General features: G+C 35.5%; 1 protein-coding gene across 6 annotated transcripts in view; it reads right to left on the minus strand.

The window, feature by feature from the left end:
• Window positions 1-20056, minus strand: part of EPHA6 (EPH receptor A6) — a 482670-nt gene that overhangs the window by 104714 nt on the left and 357900 nt on the right. For all 6 annotated transcript variants that reach the window (XM_054081746.1, XM_054081767.1, XM_054081730.1 and 3 more), the window contains 2 exons: window positions 19844-19969; window positions 10726-10911 (listed from right to left, as the gene is read on the minus strand). In XM_054081746.1, coding sequence (XP_053937721.1) covers window positions 10726-10911; window positions 19844-19969 — 312 coding nt within the window. The remainder of the gene's footprint in view (window positions 1-10725; window positions 10912-19843; window positions 19970-20056) is intronic.

The following is a 20056-nucleotide window of genomic DNA, read 5'->3' on the forward strand; positions in this document are numbered from 1 at the left end:
ATTTAAGTCAGTGACAGTGGCAGCTGTTTCTCTTTAGAAAAAGTAACAACAGACATTCAACAATCACTGTCATTATGCCTCCCATTTTTTATCTTGTCACCTCTAGGAGCAGCTGTGTTCCTTGGTATCATACATGGATCTAGACCAAACACCCACAATGGGACAGAAACACTGAATTATTTCTGTTATTTTGGCATCTAATCTAGATTTCTCCCCTAAAAGTGTAGCCTTAGCATAATATCTTAACTCAACAGATCATGAAACAAAATGACAGTAAAACTTGGTGTGATAAGGCTTCTACCTTAAGCAAGACACATAAGAACCAACTGTATCTGATGGAAATATGGAGATACATATACTTCTACCTGTGATAGTCTTTCTGGTACAAGGTCTCATCATATGTTACTGCAGCCTACAGTAACTAACTACCTGGACTTGTGCAAAGCATTCAACACTGTCTCACTCAACGTTCTTGTCTCTAAATTAGAGAGACATGGATTTAACTGATGGACCACTCAGTGGATAAGGAATTGGCTGGGTGGTTGCACTCAGAGAGTTGTGGTCAATGGCTCAGTGTCCAAGGGGAGACTGGTGATAAGTGCTATTCCACAGGGGTTGGTGTTGGGACTGGTGTTGTTTGATATCTTTGTCAGAGACATGGGCAGTGGGATTGAGCTGGCAATGTCTGCTAGCAGCCTAGAAAGCAAACTGTATCCTGGGCTGCATCAGAAGAAGTGTGACCAGCAGGTCAAGGAGCTGATTCTGTCCCTCTACTCTGATCTTGGGAGACCTCACATGATGTGCTGCATTCAGTTCTGGAGACCTCAGCACAGGAAGGACATGGATCTGTTAGAACGAGACCAGAGGAAGGCCACAAAGATGATCAGAGAGCTGAAGTACCTTCCCTATGAAGACAGGCTGAGAGAGCTGGGCTTGTTTAGCCTAGAGAAGATAAGGCTTGAGGGAGAAAAAAAGCAGCTTTCCAGTACTTAAAGGCAGCCTATAGGAAAGCTGGGGAGGTGCTCTTTATCAGGAGCACAATGATAGGAGGAGGGGTAACAGTTTTAAGCTGAAAGAGGAGAGATTTAGTTTATGTATTAGGAAGAAATTTTTTTACTGTGAGGGTGTTGAGGCACTGGAACAAATTGCTCAGGGAAGTCATGGATGCCCTATATGTGGAGGTGTTCAAGGCCAGGTTTGAACAACCTGATCTAGTAGAAGGTCTCCCTGCCCATGGCAGGAGGGTTGGAACTAGGTGATCTTTAAGGTCTCTCCCAACCCAACTCATTCTATGATTCTATGATTCTATTCACAACAAGTCTTTCATTCTTTAGGTGACTGGTAGTACAACAACTACAACTGGAAACTAAGAGACTAATGGCAGGACAGAAGAAAGAAATGTAGTAAGCAAAAATATTCTGAGGCAATGACATGTCAATCTCGACTACATTATATCAGGATTCATATAAACTTGTATCCTAAATTGTATTCTGTGATCTCACTCATTTTGCTTGGTACTTTCCTTAAGTTTCTCCAGCCTAGAGCATCACAGTTGCACTGATTTGGTGTACTTAAGGACTTTCTTTTCCTACTTTCAGATGATATAATCACTCTTGGGATTTGAAGTTTGGTAGATATCTGCATAACAGTTCTCTACAAGAATGTGGCTAAAGTTTTAATTCTTAGGCTGCTCTGTGTCAGGAAACTGTACATCTATGTTTCCATATCATGGCCAAATTCAATAAAATTAATTTCTTTTACCAGAAATTCTTTCAATTCTAATTTTTGTTTTATTATTGTTGCCTGTACTCATTCAGTTGCCTTACCTTCCACACTTCATAGCTAACATGCCCCAAATCAGCAACTATTAAATTCCTTGTGTCTATACAATGATTCATGGCTTTGCTGTTTTCAAAGTGCATTAACATTTTCTCTGATCTTACTGCTTATCCTATTTGTTCTCTCTTGGACATCCAAATACGTTATATATTTCATTTTCTGAGATTCTTACCACTCATACCTGATTTTACATGGTTTACCACCTCATACTTGACAGCTCCATTATGGAAATTTCAGAGAAAGCTATATTTGTGAGAATTTTATATTTTCATTCAAAGGTCTTGGCTGAATTTTCAAAACCAAAGTTACTAAGAAAGAGGGGTTTTTCCAGGTTATTTTTTATAAGCTATTGCAATAAATTGAAGTCTATGATTTTTTTGAAGCATTCTGACTTTTCTGGTTCTCTGATCAATCATAAATGGTAACACTTCAATTAAGTACTGTCCACTAGCATTTAACTAAGCTACATATTTCTAAAATTGCAATATGCTGCTCTTGGTACCGTGGAGGTATTTCACAAGCAAAATACTGGGGAGTACAGGTGGATAGATATGTCTGTCTATGACAGTCATGACAGTCCCTGAAGCATATAACAGAATCCTGTCTATAGTATGTGTATGGAAGTAACTGAAAAGGCGAAACAGATCTCACAAATCACTTCTGCATATTGAAAATGTGATTTCTAGTTCATTCCTTTACTGCTGATTTGCATATGTTCCTATAATAACAAAAAGACTGTCAAAAGAGTTGTAAGTATTAAGATTTACACCAGCTTCAACTTTACTTAATCAAGTTATGCCTCATGAAGTTTACCACAATCCAATGCATTAAAAAGGAAGGAGGACTCAGTCAGACTAACTTCATTTCTTAGAACTAGAAAAAATAATTAAAATATTTGCAAATACTTAGAAGATGACAATGTTGCAAGTAACAACCTGCACACATTTCTCAAGAGCAGATTCCACTCCAGTCTAATTTCTGCATGTGACAAATAGGTCTCACAGATACAAAAGCTACAGTAATATTACATACACATATCCGAGATCGGTCACAATCAAGAAAGTGCACTATGCTTTCCTGTCCTGATGCAACTAGTGCACAGCCAGGGTAATAACAGCTGGAAAACCATCCTCAGAGGTTCACTGTCAACCTGGAAAGATACAAACAGTATGGTCCAGGGCTTTTGCTTCTGTTTTTTTTCTCCTTTATAGTGCCTAGGGTGCTGGAAATGAGAGTGTGTTTCTAAAACTGAGAAAGACACCAAAGTGGGAAGTGCTCTCGGAAACTGGATTCAGAAGGCAAAACAACTTGGCATGTTATGGAAAGGTGTGAGAAAACATAGAACAAAATTCTGTGAAGACGAAGCAGATCAATGGAGAAGGCAGTAAACAATCACACAAATAACATTCTGGGGCAAAGACTAGACAGCCAGCTGTTTCACAGAAGAGAATCTATGAGTAATAATAAATCAAAATAAAATACAACAACTGTTGCTATTGCAAACCACATATATTTAAAAATAAGTAACACAGTTTACATTTAAAATAATTAGTTCCTGCATACTAGAGGAAGGTAAGGCTCAGCATCCACTATGGAAAACTGTACTTTAAAAAAGAAATGAATTGTCTGGAACGAGTCCAATGGAAAGCATTAAGAATGACCAAAGGTCTAGCAAAGATATACTACGAAGAAAGACTTGACAGAATCTGGGTGATTTAGCAAAGACATTAAAGACATTGTAATGATCTACAAATGTAAAACATTGCTGCAAAGAGGAAAGGCACATACTGTTGCACAAGAGAAAGGAAGAGTTAATGGCCTCAAGGTGCAGTAAAAACCCCTTCTATTTAACTCTAGGAAGATTAAGTATGAGGATAGTTAAACACTCAACAGATTGCCCAGGGAGGCTGTGGAATCTTCACCAGGAGAGGTTTCTGAGAATTCGATAGGTAACCATCCATCCATACTAGTTTAAATATAATTGATTCTGCCCTAGGGCAGGTAGATTGACAAGATGACCTCTCAGTGTCTTTCACAGCCCAATGCTGTGTATTCTGTGAATGACAAGAGAATGATTCGTTGTTGAAAAACAGTACAAAGTTAAGCATTTATTTAATTTACCTTTGAAAAGGTAAATTTTCAGTTTTGAGCATACATAATTTATCAATTAGGTTGAAGCTTACCAAGTAATACTTCCAGTATAATCTGACTTTGATAGGCTCTAAAATACAGCAAAACGTCTCTTAGCTATCACTATCAATTATTCTTAAACTCAGTATGTTGTGATATTCATTTCAGTGTGAGCATCTCAATTCTCAGCAAAGATTCAGCAACAACAAAGTTGCAACAGGACTTTACTAACACATGTACAAAGAATAAGAAATGAATGTAGAGTTATCAAAATATATCAACACAACTTGTGAATCAGAATTATTGATTGCTTTATATATACTCTTTAAACCCACTCACTCCTTTACCTGTCGCTTGCAGTTGCAATTGTCATTTATAATTGTTCTCTCATTGCTCATACAGTTTTCCTACACCAGCAACATACCAGCCATATCGCTGCAGCAAAAATTTTAGCTTAGTGCAATCATATTGCCCTTTGCTATTCATTAAATCTTCTGGTTACAGTTATTAGAAAAGCCCTGACTCTTCATCTATTACCTACACAAAAAGCATTTTAACTTATTGTACCATGTTCTTCTCTACTTTGATGGAGGAGGAAGAAATTGCACACTTTATTCAGATGCATGGAAATGCAATTACTTGCTACTAATAATTATACTAATTATGCAAATCGATGACCACATTTTTCCTTAAAAAGAAAAAAAAATCTGACCATTTCTTATCTACAAGACTTCATCTTTTTATGGCTGTTGGTAAAAATTATTATTTTCACCTATTTTTCTTGTACATCTCACATCAAAGCATCTAAATAGCTTTGAAAGTTGAGTCCTACATGCCTGTATACAGACATCTGAAAGCAAATGATCCTGAAGAAAGTGAAATCCTGTTTCTCAGGAGTAACTTATAAAAATAGAATTATAAAGGTTTAATTACATTAGATACTGCATCATGCTACTAACAAGATGTTAGCTGTTTGACCATTTGACAATATGCTTTCTCTTCATAATTTTTTGTCCAGTAAAAGATGGTACAGCAAAGTTGAAAGTTATAATGCATAGCTTGCTAGCTGCAAAATAAAGAAACAGAAATGTGACTGATTTGAACTTCAGGATCCCATAATGACCCATTAATTTTTGCAGAAAAAAAAATAATCTCTGCTTGTTATGAAAGAAAGAAAAAAATATTTTTTCCAGAGCTTTAAAAGCTAATTTGTTTTAAATATGTGTCATTCAGGAGACTCAATTACTGTGTATTCTTAATTTTTGGCAGCAATCTTCAACAAATGGAATGCATGGTAGTTATATGCGTTATCTGAAATATCTACACGTGTGCATATGTAAAAATAACTCAGTAGTATCAACATTAATTACACTCTTCAAATACCAGTTCATGAAGAGTAGCCTATTTTCCAAGAAGGCTATAAATACTTAAGTTTGCCTGTGTTACAGCAGTCATGTCCACATCTCTAACTTTCAACTCTTTATTTTGGATGATTTTTTAATAAATTGATCTAGTAAATAGTGCAGGTGGTGGTTGTGGTTTTTGCATTAATTTGCTGGACACTGAATTCAGTAACATGTTGTGATATTTATCTATGAAATGTGATACAGAGGAAAATAATGTAGCCAGCCAAATTAAATTTACAGCCCCACTTACTGACCAGTTTATAACACAACTGAAATTCTGTTGTTTTGTGTATCGTTATCTGCACAGCTAAAATATGCTTCATGAGAAAAATTCAGCTTTATGCCTAATGCTATGTAAAGCCCACTGGCTAATATGACACACATATGGTCTCACCACCACTCTGTGTCACAGTGGGTTGTCCATAAGCAGAATGGAAGATAGTCAGGGATGAATAATGTCTTCATACCCTTCTGTGTATCTGTGTATCAGGTGTAAGTGCCTGCCAGTGTAAGGGGTGGGTCCAAAGCCATTTTGGCCTCCAACAAGTACATCTGTGCCTGGAGATGCCAGTCAATGATGTCCTGTGGTTACTGACAGAAGTAAATGTCAAGATTTGAAATTGGTTACATTCTAAGTTATAAACAATAATTTAATGCTAGTATGGAATTTATTAACATCAGATGTTTTCCATTGGCCTTAGAGGTCCTACTTTTCAGAAATCAATGATAAATACTGTAATGCAGATCACATAATAATAATAATAATAATTTGTAAGCTATTGTGGTGTAGCCTATTTCAAATTGTCACAACTTAACTCTTAAAAGGTCATCATCTAAACTTCGCACAGTCACGTTTCCTGGTAGTACAATTTCACCATCCCAGACCAAGGCAAGAATGTTACCAACAATGCCACGAAGTTTCCTCAATCCTTTTGCATAACAGCCAAGTACACAATGCTGTTTGTACTGCAAAATATGTCACTTTCCACAATGAATTCTGAACTCCATGTAACAGTCTCAGCCTGTTTACATGCTGGAGAAAACGGTGACATTAGATTGATTACACTAAGGGCTTAAAGGTCTAGAATTTTCTTGGCTGAAAATAATATTTTAAAAAATCCATTGTTATCTCCTGCATTTTTGATAAATGAAAAATGCATCAGTTATGAAGGACTATACACTACAAACTGTAGTGAAAGAACATCACGCTGCTGCTTTGCCTTCTTCACGAACCAGGCAAGATACACTGACCTTAGGACTCTTGCACTGAATAGGTTATACACAATAATTTTAAAAGAAATTTAAAGGTTAAAGCTTTGAATTTAATCTGCCATCTGAATACCTAAAGATTTCAGAACTGTGATAGCATTCACAATTTACAAGTCACTAAAGCAAGACAGCGAGGAGACAATAAAGGAGTTGAAGGTGTCATTTGAAACTCAGACTCAATGTTATGAACATGTGAGTTTACACAGAATCAAAACCCTAGGTGCCATCTTCATTCACCTTCCTTTTGTGAAAGTATTAATTTGAAAATTCTTCTGGAGAATAACAATGTACAGAATGTTGTCAAAGAAAATGAATGCCTTAAAAAGATTCCTCTTGTACGTGTGGCAGGTGCAAATCCTCCTGTATTCAAAGTTCCGAAACTGAAGGAAATCCTTAGAAATTAATTTTAACAATTAACATCTGAAAATTATTTGGGTAAAGTCTGAGGGGTAGAGGAACAAACTAAGTTTATGACTACAATAAAGCCCTTACATGCACAATACTACATAATACTGAAAAGGTCACACTTTAAAATATTGTGTAAGATACCATCACCTAAACTAACTATAGATTCCAGTTTGGCTAGTGTAACATCAATGATTCTTCTAGTACAGTTACAATAGTCAGAGACCACTTTTTCATATCATTTGTAGATATAGTTATGTTGGCAGATGTCTGCTGTAAGATTAGCTTTAATTTACTTTACAGACTTAAATGGGAAGTTTGTAACATAGACTTCAACATGAAGAAGTCCATGAAAGACACATTTTATTTCTATATAGCCCTGATCTCAATGTTGGTTATGTATGTTCATGCTGGAGAAAGAAGTTTTATTTTTCTTACACCTGTATATGAAATAGCAGTAGTGTGGACAATAACACACAACATAGCTAAGCATGGCCTGACACACCCAAGAAGAGGTCCCAAAATTGTCACTGTGGTAAAATGACTTGAAAGGGAAACTTAGGTGTTTTTATATCGTGCCTAAGCATCTCTCATCAATTTGCAAGGCAATAAGCAGCTTTTTGTGGCAAACCATGCAAAAAATGGTGTTGCTAAAAAAAACGCAAACAGGAATAAAGTTTCCCTTGTGACTTCTGATTAGCAATATAAGCAAACTATTGGGTCCAGATTCTGTGTAGCGGCATACTTGCCTGGGTCTGGCCAATTGCCCTTGAAATGAACTCTGCTAACAGAAAGCTTGTGTTACAGCAACTGTTCTGCCTACTGCTCTCTGTGATTAGGGACTGCAGTTAGGACAAATGAGAAATGAAGCAATCGGAAGTGGGGGTGAAGACTGTTTCAGACCTACTTCTGAATCAGCTTTCATTTTTTCATCCTGTACAGTACATATTTCATAGAATTTCTGAAAACAGTATCATTTAAAAATTAACACCTGCTTAGATGGTAGCACCAGATAAAAGCTCTCATTTGTACTGTACAGGCAAATTTATTATCGCCCCAGTCAATAGCTATTGACTTGGTAGAGCACTTCTGGTTATTACAATCAAATCCTTTTTCTTTTTTTGTTCAATAGTCAGTGACACTGTAATGGAAGATACTGCTTATAAACTGATGCAATATATACCAGCAGCTGTTAGAAGTTAATGACTAATGGTTACAAAGAGGAAAGCATGTTCTAAGAACAGCATTACACATCTCTTAATCAAATTTACTGCATCCAATGTGCCTTTATAGGTCAGTGGAACTGTAATGCACCTCAGATAAACAGTTTCTGCTGTTATTAATCTAAGTTTTAACATAAAATACCTTTTAATCATGCTATCATTACATAATAATTTGGCTAGGACAAGGTTCTGTCTGACTTTTACAGCATACCTTTTAGTTTCAGGATATTTCTGTGCCATGTTGCTTTGTGCAATCCTAGGTTTAGAATTTAGCGAAATGCAAGGTAACTGCTCTGCTCCCATTTGAAGCCATGTTATAACCTAAATACAGCAGATGGGGCAGTATAAATGCAAGGGAACATCCTAAAGATAAACTGTCAAAAGAAGCATAGCAGAGCGCGTGTCTGTGTTCCTCAACCTGCCTCCTAGCTTCTTCCCTGCAATACAGCAGTGCTGCACAACTTTCTCCTTTACACTTTAAGTAACTTGCACTTTACATGCCTTAGGATGAAATAACTGATAACTTACGTATCATTTTGTAATTACAGCTGTATAACTTTTTTATTATTTTAAACCTTCCTGACCCTAAAATATTAAATCTCAAACTTTCTCTACTTATAGCTGAGAGAGATGTATATTTTTATAGGACAGCGTGATTATAACAGTAACACCTACCATTTTTATATTAGCTCTAGGCAAGCATCCAAAAAAAAAAAGTTTGTTGACTCCTTAGAGAAAAGCAGAACTGCTAATAACTACTTGACTTAGTTGTCTATAATCACTTTTCCTGCAGAAAAGGAACAAATACTCTACTGTTGGAGCACTGATTTATCTGCTTGTTTCTGTTTTCTGAAAGCAATCTTCATTTGTCTCTAGAAATCCGATGATGAGACATTACAGAAAGAAAATTTATAAATGTGGCAAAGATTAAACAATCATTCCATTGCCAAGTACATTATACTGTACTCTTTGTGCACCATCTAATTGGATTTAAACAACATTCATAAATCATAGCCATTAGCCATTTTCAGAAATGAGACATAAACTCCTAGGTCTACAACATGGATCCTAGTCATACTTGTGATACTGGTTCATGAACTGCCCACGTTGGTGAAGACTTGGAATTCAATTGCTGCTATACTGCTTATTATGAAGCAAGAAGCTAAATTCAACTAAGTTCCTGCATTTTTGCATCTCTTGACAAAGGTCTCCAGTATTACCTCGTGTTCGTGTTTATTGGCAGCAGAGCAGTTGCTCACAGATGAGCAATGGAGGAAATTAAGCCATATCTTTCCAGAAGTTTGCAACATAATGAATATTTTTAGGCTAGTAACCAAACATTCCTAAATAATGCTAAATTTATCCTTGGAATACTGTGCGAAGAAAAAAAGAAAAACATCCTCTTCATCTTAATTTAGAATCACAGAGAGACAGATTTGAACAAGGTCATCCTATAAACCTATTGAAATTCTATTCCAATGACACAAATTCAGGACCTAGGTTTTTTATCTTTGTGTTCTGTTTACCAAACGTAGCTTTTGATATTGTAAAAAGGTGAAAACAGGAAATAGTCACAATATGTTTATTATATTTAATGTTACAGTAAGAGGACTTCATTGTTTTATACACACAACGCTTAATCTTTAAAAGAAAAATAGAAGTACCATAAATCAGCAAACAACGTGGCTTAGTTAAGACAACAATTAAGTTTGAGAAGAGTATAATTTATGAGCTTTTTAATTCATTACTGAAAAAAACTGGCATTGAAGAAATTACATGCATGCTAATGAGACTTCTTACTTAATACTTAAATAATATCTGGATATTTCAGCAATTCAGAAAAGTCCATAGCAACACTAAAAATGCTAGATTTCAGAGGTAAGGGATATCTCTTGGCAGCTGCAACAGGTATGAAGAGTAAGACATTTCATAGATTATTCTGGAATTGTAGTGAATCATTTGCAAGTGCACAATAACTTTAAAAGAGTTTATGTTTTAATTGTTAAAATAGGAAATTAATCTCTTCCAGTACAAAATCCAGTTAAACACAACCGAATAAAAAAATGAGTGCTTGTGGGAAAAGAAGAATACAAGCGTTATCTTACAACACAATTTGACTTCACTGTCAATTCAGTTTCACTTACGGTTTTCTCTAATGTATTCAACTTGCCTATAAGCAAACTCTGCAGTCTATTTCATAAGAACCTGTAAAGACTTTATTTGAATGAGGAGGATTTTTATTAAAAATAACAGTAAAACAATTCTAGTTGAAAAAAGACAGGCTAAGAATTTCTTATTATGGTTCCAAACTCTACAGTATCTACAGTCACTTTATGGTTTGGCTAATTACTTAGAACTGCAATCCATATTGAATGTGGAAGTAATGGTCAATTTTTATACTAAATTGCATAGAATGGGAAAAGCAACAAAAAAACCTGTTAATGGTAACTTACTTTTTGTAACAACTCCTTCAAGGCGAATTATATTTGGGTGATCAAATTGTCCCATGATACTAGCCTCTCTCAGGAAATCTCTTCTCTGCCTGTCCAGATAGCCACCTTTTAGAGTTTTAATTGCGACAGGTATCTCTCTTTTTCCTGGTGTTTTCAGACGTCCACTGCATACTTCTCCAAACTCACCTTAAATAGATAAAATATACGCTAATTATTCACAGTGTCTGAAGAACTACAGTGTAGTTTGCATTACTGACATAAACACTTTATTTTTCAAAACAACCTTCAGTAGCTGTCTTAAAATCTATTTTTTATAATAGTTCAGAGTTATTTGTAGTTGTCAATGAAACATGAATGCAAAAATATTCAAAACACTCACACATCCCATTGAAATGGACAAAGGAATAATGTATGGGATATTCCAGTTCCCGAGTTTCATCACATCCCAGGAAAGTAGAATACTCAGCATCTCTTCTCAACAAATAATCACCATTCTTTTGTCCCACATCACGAGATCATGGGGACTTGTACTTTTACTGCAACAGCCAAACCATCTTCCCTCCACAGTGTGGTTCATCTTGCTTGACTTCAGTTTTGAGACTGAACCTCGATAGCAAGATGTTTGTGATATAACTGAACATGTTGCGAGGAAGGAATGTAATGATGCTTGGATTTTGATTCTAATGATAAAATACCTATCTAAAATATCTATTTATAGCAATCATAGAGGTGTCATGCACTAGGAGCTATATGAAAAGAAATGCTATGAGAATATCAGAATACCTGACTATCCTCCTGTTAAGATGCAGTTAATGTTATAATGCCCCAGGAAAGCACTTGCACTTGATTTATTTAAATGGACTCAGACATCTACTTGAAATTAATTATGTATTTCACTGTTCAGACAGCCAAAGGCCAATAGTTTCAGCAAATCAGGACTAAGTCATGTAACGAAAGGAATCTCAAAGCTTGCTTTACCTAATATTTTCCTGTGTATGTAAGGGCCTTTGAAGAATGCCTCCTCACATTCCCTTTACACACTTAGTGATTAAGTTTATAAGGAAATCACAACTCTCCTTTGATCTTGAAGCCACTGAAGTTATTTAAAGCCCCTATCCTATTCTGGATGCCTGTAGATAGTTTTCAATAGGTCATAATTCAGGAAAAGAAAAAACAATGTTCACAAAAATATTTCAAAGCACTTCTCAGTGCAGGGTACGTCCATAACAAAACTAAATTCTCTACTCTAGCCATTTTAGAATCAGAACAGTCAAAAAATAAAAACCAACAAGGCATAAACAGATACATATTTAACTGGAGGAAATGATTTGTTACCCCCTCCATTAAGTGCTGTCTGAATTAATTTTCCTTAAACTTTAAGGACAGAATAAAGAAAACAAAATTAGAGTTCGATCCTGTAATAATGTGATAGTGTGTCTTCAGATATTAACCAAACGTAGAAGAGAGAAACCTTAAAGGAAGAAGCTTCACTTCAGAAAACAATAATTCCCTGATGTTATAGGGTTAGAATGGATATTGTCATATCGGTTTGGTTTGATTACGTTCTGTTGCTTCCACTAAAAAAGAACAAAGTTTTATTAGCCCATAAGATCCAGGATGAGCAGAAGGATTAAAAAGACAATTTCATAGCTCGTCTTTTACTTCAAAACAGAGACATCACCAAGTGCAAGACTACAATTAACAGATGCTGAACATAACCTCTGATTAAATTAGCAGCTTCTTAAAAAGTTAACAAAAATGAAGCATCCTAGGTCTTCTTTCTACAAAAAAACCCCATTTGCTTTATTTATATTTAATTTTTAAATTAAATCAAAGCATATGCTTCCCTGAAGATCTGTGCATATGTGTGAAAATATATGTCACCAGACTAATGCTCTGGGAATCGTTCAACAAAAGATCATTCTCCTATAAGATTTTGCCCTTTCAGCTCATAGAATGCTCTCCTTGTAAGTCTGCTTGCCTGACTACTGTCCCTGAAAAAGTAGTAGCCAATATGAACTTCTAAAATCTTACCATGATCTTACCATAAAACAAAGTCATAAAACCTGAACGTTTTGAGGAAGAAATGGCATATCAGTCTTTTGTTCTATGATACATCCAGCGGTGCTAGAATGCATCTCTAAAGCCATGATCTTATTGCATGTCACTAGCTTTTCAAACTTAAATGCCTAAAATGAGAAGAATATCCTGTTTCTTTCTCTTGATTAAGCAGTTGATGAAAAAGGCAAAAATAGTAGTGTTAATATCCAGATTTTTAAAGACACTTCATGATCAATAAATCTGCAGAACTGCAAAATCTCATTTTCAAGAATAATTTGGAAAACATATGCTATATAATAAATCGTCTTACTAATATAACTTTATACAACTTCAGAAGTTAAAAAGTAGTGGCATTAATACCTCAGGGATTGTAAAGGGCTGTTAACCAAGTGTTTTGAAATGAATTAAATGGAAGGAGGCAGGTGAAGGATATACAATGTCAAGATTTATTATCCATACAACATCCAAAGCAGGAGAAGGAACATCATGTCTCCTTCCTCAGCTGTTTTTTCCCCCTTTTTGGATCCATGATTTGTGCAGTTAGAAAGAAGTGTTACTTTCTTTGGATATTGGGACTGACATAACGGTGAACATAAAGATGAACAGTGATTTTTTGTGATGTGATCTCAAACAGACTGCAAGAGATCATCAACCCACAGAACAGAGAGCTACTACATTTAGAAACCCAAAGTATGTGTAATAACTTCTAGTTCTGGTTTAGACTAGATGGAGATGGAGATCAATGCCATAATCTAAAGCATTGAACTATCCACACTGAGAAAGAGTTTGACAAGATTTAATCCCACAGTATTTTTTCTACACTTTTGTTCGGATAAAGCATCTTCAATGTTCTTAAAGTCAAAGGGGAATGTGTTCAACAAAAGGGAATTTTGAAATCTAAGAATCTAAGTGTCATTGATCAAATCTGAAAATAAACAAGACAAATATTGACCCTTCAGCAGTAAAGGTTCATGACTGCATGTGTAATAAGTAGAATCTAAGAGCCACATGTCAACAAAGTTGACAACTTTCCTCACTCCAGGGGAAAAAATGATAACTAGAAAAAAAGACAGAGTTCATTGTCTGTTCCAGTTTTAATAAAGTGTAAAGAACCCCTTGTTTAATGATATAAACCTACATCTTATTGTATGTTATTAAAAAAAAAAAAAAGCTATTTCAGCAGTCTAGAATCTTACTCTGTACAAACCACGCATCCCCTTTCTCATTCAGCGATAACATATGTGTTATTTAAAGTGAAATAGGCATGGTCACTGACAAGTCCGATATATACAGTCTGGTATTACTACATAGGATCAAAACAAATGTCTTACAACACAGAGAGTTGCTGTTGATAGAATTGAAAGGTCAGCACCAAACACAGGTCAACTCATTTTCCCCAGTTTTAGTTATTAGATCTCTGGGAGAACTGGCAGAAGATTTAGATTATGAGAACAATATCATTTACTCTCTGCGAAAAATTGAAGATTTGGTCTCTTCCTTGAGTTTCAACATGTTAGCAAAGAAAATAGTAAGAGGATAATTGCAGCTCTTAAGTCAGACTTGACAGAGTACCTCTTGGCATTCCTTCCATAAAGAGGGGATAAAGCCTTAAACCAAAGAGCAAGAAGTAATGGGGCAGAAAAACACATCATAGAGAGGACAAAACCAAACAATATGATAACATGTCAGTAAGTGCAGCAAGCTGAATAGTAAGAGTGACTGAAAGGAACCATCTGAAGAAAATCAACAGGAATGAGTAGATGGCAGATTGTGGGAAGCAGTAAAAAGGCATCCAGTGATCTTTGTAATGAACCAATGTGGGAATCTCGTGGAATATTTAACACTAGTGATAAACAAGCCCCAAATTTGGCCAAGAATTTTGAGTGCAAGAATATACAATAGCAAATTAAACAATAGCAAAATTTTGACATAAGTAGTGGATAAAATAAAAGGAAATGGACTAATCTAATCAATTTTACCATTTAAACAGCAACTATTGCTAGAATGCAAACTTTATTAATAAATTTACTTGGCTGATACTACTGTGAGAAACGTAAATTAAGCACAAATAAATTCTGGTTTGCATTTGCAATTGTAATCTACTTGCTATTATGAATATTTAATCAAACTGTGATTTCCATTTTGGTTGTAAACTTTCCTCTACTGCCTTTACGCTCCAATTTGAACTAAGATATCAGCAGAAATTATTTGAAGACTAACAAAAGAGCCTATTAACATCTATTAACCTCGAAAATCTTTCATTCAAGCAAAAGATCTACAGAACAGCATATTTTTCTCAAATTAACAAGATGTAAGGTAGGAGATGACAGAAAGCCAGTCAAGGGAAGTAACTTAGCTACATATCCACCTCGAATCTGGATTTATGCGCAGATATCGTTACTTTCATGCAGATCTCTTGCATCTAGATGTGGTGTAATTAAATCAAAAATAATTTAAAAAGGACTTCTCAAAGTCTGCATTTTACTTGTGTTATTTTCACCAAAGCACCATAAGGAAGGATAGTAATTCAGAGAGTTCCAGGATGGAACACCAAAAACTTCCCAGAGGGGAAGACTGGTAGATCAAAGTTTCAATCAACTGGCTCCATAGAACACACTGGCTGCATTCAAAAACATCAGCTCAGTAAACGTCCACTAGAAGGACTTGAAAAGGATTTTAACAAGAGATTGCACTAATTAATTTTTTCTCAAAGTAATTCCACGAGCTCAGTATCCTTTCTTCAGCTGTTGCTTTCTTATTGTTACCAGCCTAAAGGTATGAACTTGAAATAGGAATTAAATCTACAACTAAATGTAGACATTCTCTTTTTAATTTGGCTATGATGTCTTTGATTGTTGGAAGCCAAATGTTATCTTGAACTTTTTAACTGCTAAAGGCTATTTTCCAATCTGCTGTCATGCTTGAAGATCTGGCTACTTTTTCAGTTTGACCATTTGTTGCCAAATTCTCTGAACTTGTTCTTAGTATCTGATGGAAAAACATTCTTATGGGGAGCAGTCAGTGTGTAAGTAACAATTTTAGATATTTGTTCTGTTTTTTTAACATTACCTAGTACTACTCTGATCTTATTATTACTTGGCACCAAAGGAGCACACCAAACTGTTGGTATAACAGGGCTAATAATTGATGGCAGAGAAATCCTCTTGTCTCATGCAGCATTCAGATGTACTTATAAAACAGACTGTAAGTAGGTACACTGAAGGGCTCTTAGATTTTTGCACCTCTATGAAGAGATTGAACTATAGGACAAAACCCCCAAAATAGGGAGTCTTTATTTTTTAAGTCTATAGTGTACGTGTATCTGAGGTAACTGGAGTAGTTAGGAGATTTTAACAGAGTTGTAACCAGAAATGAGATGATTAGTTGCTTGAGCTGAAAACACTACTTCTGATTTGATGGTATCATCCTCAAGGAGATTACTCAGCAGCAAATAATATAATGTACATTTCCATTTCACATCATACAAGATTATAATTACCAAATACTTTAAAAGCTAACTTGGGTACAGAGTTAGGTGAGCTGACAGAAGGAACTAGAAAAAATGCTTGTTTTGCATGTTAAAGCCATCTGCACTGCAACTAGTGAATTGTTAAGACCTTTCGGCCATGACTTCCATTGAAAAAACATATTGGAAACTGCTTTCATGAAAAGTTCAGTTTCAAAAATATATTGACTAGAAATGCTAGAAAAATTGTTTCAAATATTTGCAGTGTTCAACTTTGACATTTTCAAAATAAAAGCTTTTAGTTCTTGAATGGAGATAATTTTTGTTTTGAAAAAAAGTTACAGAAATTCAAAATGAAAGTTGTTGATCAAAATTAAATGTTAAACCAAAACATATTTAAGAAATGCATCTATGAATTAACTTCTTAAAAAAAAATAATGTTTCATTTTGTAAAAGATTTTAAATTTGTTTCACTCAAGAAAAAATTGTAAACATCTTTCAAAAGTAATTCTCCTACGACAAGAGATTCATTTTATACCTGCTTGCAATGTTTAATACAGAATTAGAGAGAAGGCAAAAAGAAAGTTTTAGGACTGCTGTGAATTATAATAATATGTTTTGTCCCCTAGCAGCTATCAAAGAACTCTACGAGAATTTGTACTCTCCCTGCCTCAGGCATGGTATTTAACCTGTATCTTTCTGCATGGAAATGGATTTGAACTTCATTGCAACCAGTTTGCAAGTCCTGCTAGGCACATATCTTTGAAGACAGCAGATAAACAAAGTAATTTTAGAAGGTAAAAAATATAAAAAAATAAATGTCAAAGCAGACAAAAAAATCACCCCTACACATACAAGAAAAGGGAGAGAGGAGCTGAGCAAAGGATTTTCATAAATGAATGAGGTTGAGAATAAGGACACAATTGTCATCCGAACTAAAATCAATACGCTCAATCCTTGTCTGTCTTATTCAACTGCTTTTAAATCAGCAGTTATACCAGCACTGAATGTAGTTCAATATATTTTATAATCTAAGACATCAATATGTATAGTATGTCTGAAGAAAATGAAGAAATAAAAGAAATCGGTTGGAAAGTTTTCTGCAGAAGTCAGCCCTCTGTGGGCTCTCTCAAGCTCATTATTCCAATGGCACACAGTGCCAGCTATGTATTATCTAGCTTAAGCAATCAGGTAAACCCCAAAGTACTTTAGCAATATGGACTGCAGCATGAAACAGAATTTTCTCTCTTCCTTTCGGGTCAATACTTTCTCTCCCCTCTTTGTTAATGGACCTGATTTTACTTCTGTTATATTATTTGTGTGACGTTTTCTAATGCATTAAACATATTTTAGCAACACTGGAGACATTTCCATTGCTGTCGGTGTAGCAATGTATCATTAAACGAGGGATCTCAACTGAAAAGTACCTCTCCTTTATCAAATGACTAAGATACATTAAACAAAGATGGAACACAGTGCATTATGTCTTCCAACAGTAATTTGCCTGACAATGTTTGCTAGCATGATTTCTTTGGTGGGCTCACTATGAGCAAATTAAAATAACTTTTTGCACTGACTTCCTTCTACAAGATGTAACTCTGATTTTTGCAGTCTGTTGTGCTGTGAATACTTCTATTTTTTTCTTGATGGAATTTAAGCTAGAGAAGGCAAATATGGTTAAAAAAAAAGCATTTGTATGTTGGCATTTACTTAGTAAGTAATAAAGCAGCATTGTTACAGAAAGCCCAGAATAGATAGCTCAAAGATGGGCATAGGAGTATGGAATGTACTAATTATTGCTTCTGTAAGGAAATTACAGTGAGCTGAAGAAGAAGCATCTGTGCAGTCAGTATCATAATTATCTTTAAGACAGCAATTTACAAAGCTCAGTCACTCAATATTTTAAGGACACAGAAATATTCATACTGTGTAAACTGAAGATAGGTACAGTGTTAATGTCTTTCACAGGAAGAAATAAAATTTCAGAGCTGGAATTAGAGCTCAGGATTCTGCTGCTACATTCATCAAAATTTCTGACACTGCTCTCCCACTTTCCCTTTCTGTTAAGGCTGAGAAATTAATAATTAATGTTCCCCAGCCACTGACATTGTGAGGGTACCACACAGAGAATGTAATACACCACAGGAACTTCAGACTTTCCTTGTCAGTCTGGTTTTTGTTTTAATTTGTTATAACTGTGAGAAATGTTGATGGGCCTTCTGAATGACATGTTGGTCACAAGCCATGCATTGAGATCCACTAGTAAGGTAAGATTGTAAGGCTTTCTTATAGCCTAGTGTCTCTAAGTCCTCAGTAAACTACAACTGGATAAAACAGAGAGCAAACAATTTCAGGTCCTGGTCAATAATGAAATCCTATCTGCCCTAGACAGTCAGAACACTTGTTACAAGAAATGGTTTTACAAGACTCTGATCTTTACAAGTATTTCACTTTTGCTGTGTTAACCACAAAAGTGGGTTTTCTGTCACCACAGAGCTGCCACCAGGACCTCTAGTGAACTCTGGACAGCAGCCATGAGCCTTTACCCCTACAAAGGCTTTCCAGAAATGAGTGTGTGGGAACACTTGCACAGCACCTCCCTGAGTAACAAAACCTGACAACTAAACCAAAGCTAAGACAAGAGGATAACAGAACAGACATGCCTATAAACATACCACATTAACAAGGGGTAAGATCCTTGAAAACACAAAGGGCATGTTATCCCCCTTTGATAAAAGGGCCAATATATATGCAGATTGATAAGTTTCTGAAACTTATTTTCAAACAGCTGTGAAATGGCCTACATCCCCAATGAGGTGTTCTCAACCAAAAGTAAACACCCCATAGACAAGAATAGGATCTAAACCAACTGTTCAGATGCAATTCCTTTCTGTCAGCACCACACACTTCAACAAACAAGGATATAAGAGGAGATCCTGCTGCTATTTTTCACATTAATCCTGCTTCCCAGCTCCATGTCACCTTTCAGACTGTCTAGACTTTGTCATTGGATCCTCCTCTTTTCCCTCTCTACCCATGATCCTTCGCACAGCTACAGGAAAGTCTATCCCAAGCCAGTCTCTCCTTTTCCTCCTTGTACTCCTATTTTCTATCTGAGAATGTTTTTTTTCTCAATCTTTTATATTCTGATCTTATTTCCCCCCCCAGAAAGAGATTCTGATCTAATCTCCTCCTCAGTGACAGAGAATAAGTGATACTAACTATGGCAAATGTTGAGTGCTGCACTGTTTTCAGTACATTTGGAAAAAAAAGAAAAAAAAAAACCCAAACAAACCAACCTAACCATAAAATCAACCCTAGCAAAAAAATTGATAAAGTCTTAAAAAGTTATGGGACAAACCTACTGTGTTAGAGAATCTTCCTCTCCAAATCTCCTTTTTGAATGTACTCACACTTGGGACATTAGCCAAATACAATATCTCATATACACCACACTTGAAAGTGAACCAATGCTATCAGAGAAATACAACCAAATTCTGTATTATACTTGACCTCTTGCACTGTCCTGGCAAACTTGAGAAAAACAGCTTTTCCATGCCTAGACATTTTTTAGAGTGGTTATACTTTTACCTGCCCCAATAACTCTCTCAATACGTATTCTTGAAGGATCTATCTCCTTTGCAAACTCATGGACAGCAAGAGATGGGTCTTCATATGTGTCTGGATCAATATATGTTTTGGCTCCTGGAAAACGTACTGCAAAAAAGAGAGAAAAACAAGAATCCAGAGTTCTTTGATATTCATGCAGTGTAACAATATAATTTGCTGTATTTTTTTGTTGTT

Source organism: Cuculus canorus, chromosome 1 (assembly GCF_017976375.1).
Source record: "Cuculus canorus isolate bCucCan1 chromosome 1, bCucCan1.pri, whole genome shotgun sequence".
NCBI classification, from domain to species: domain Eukaryota; kingdom Metazoa; phylum Chordata; class Aves; order Cuculiformes; family Cuculidae; genus Cuculus; species Cuculus canorus.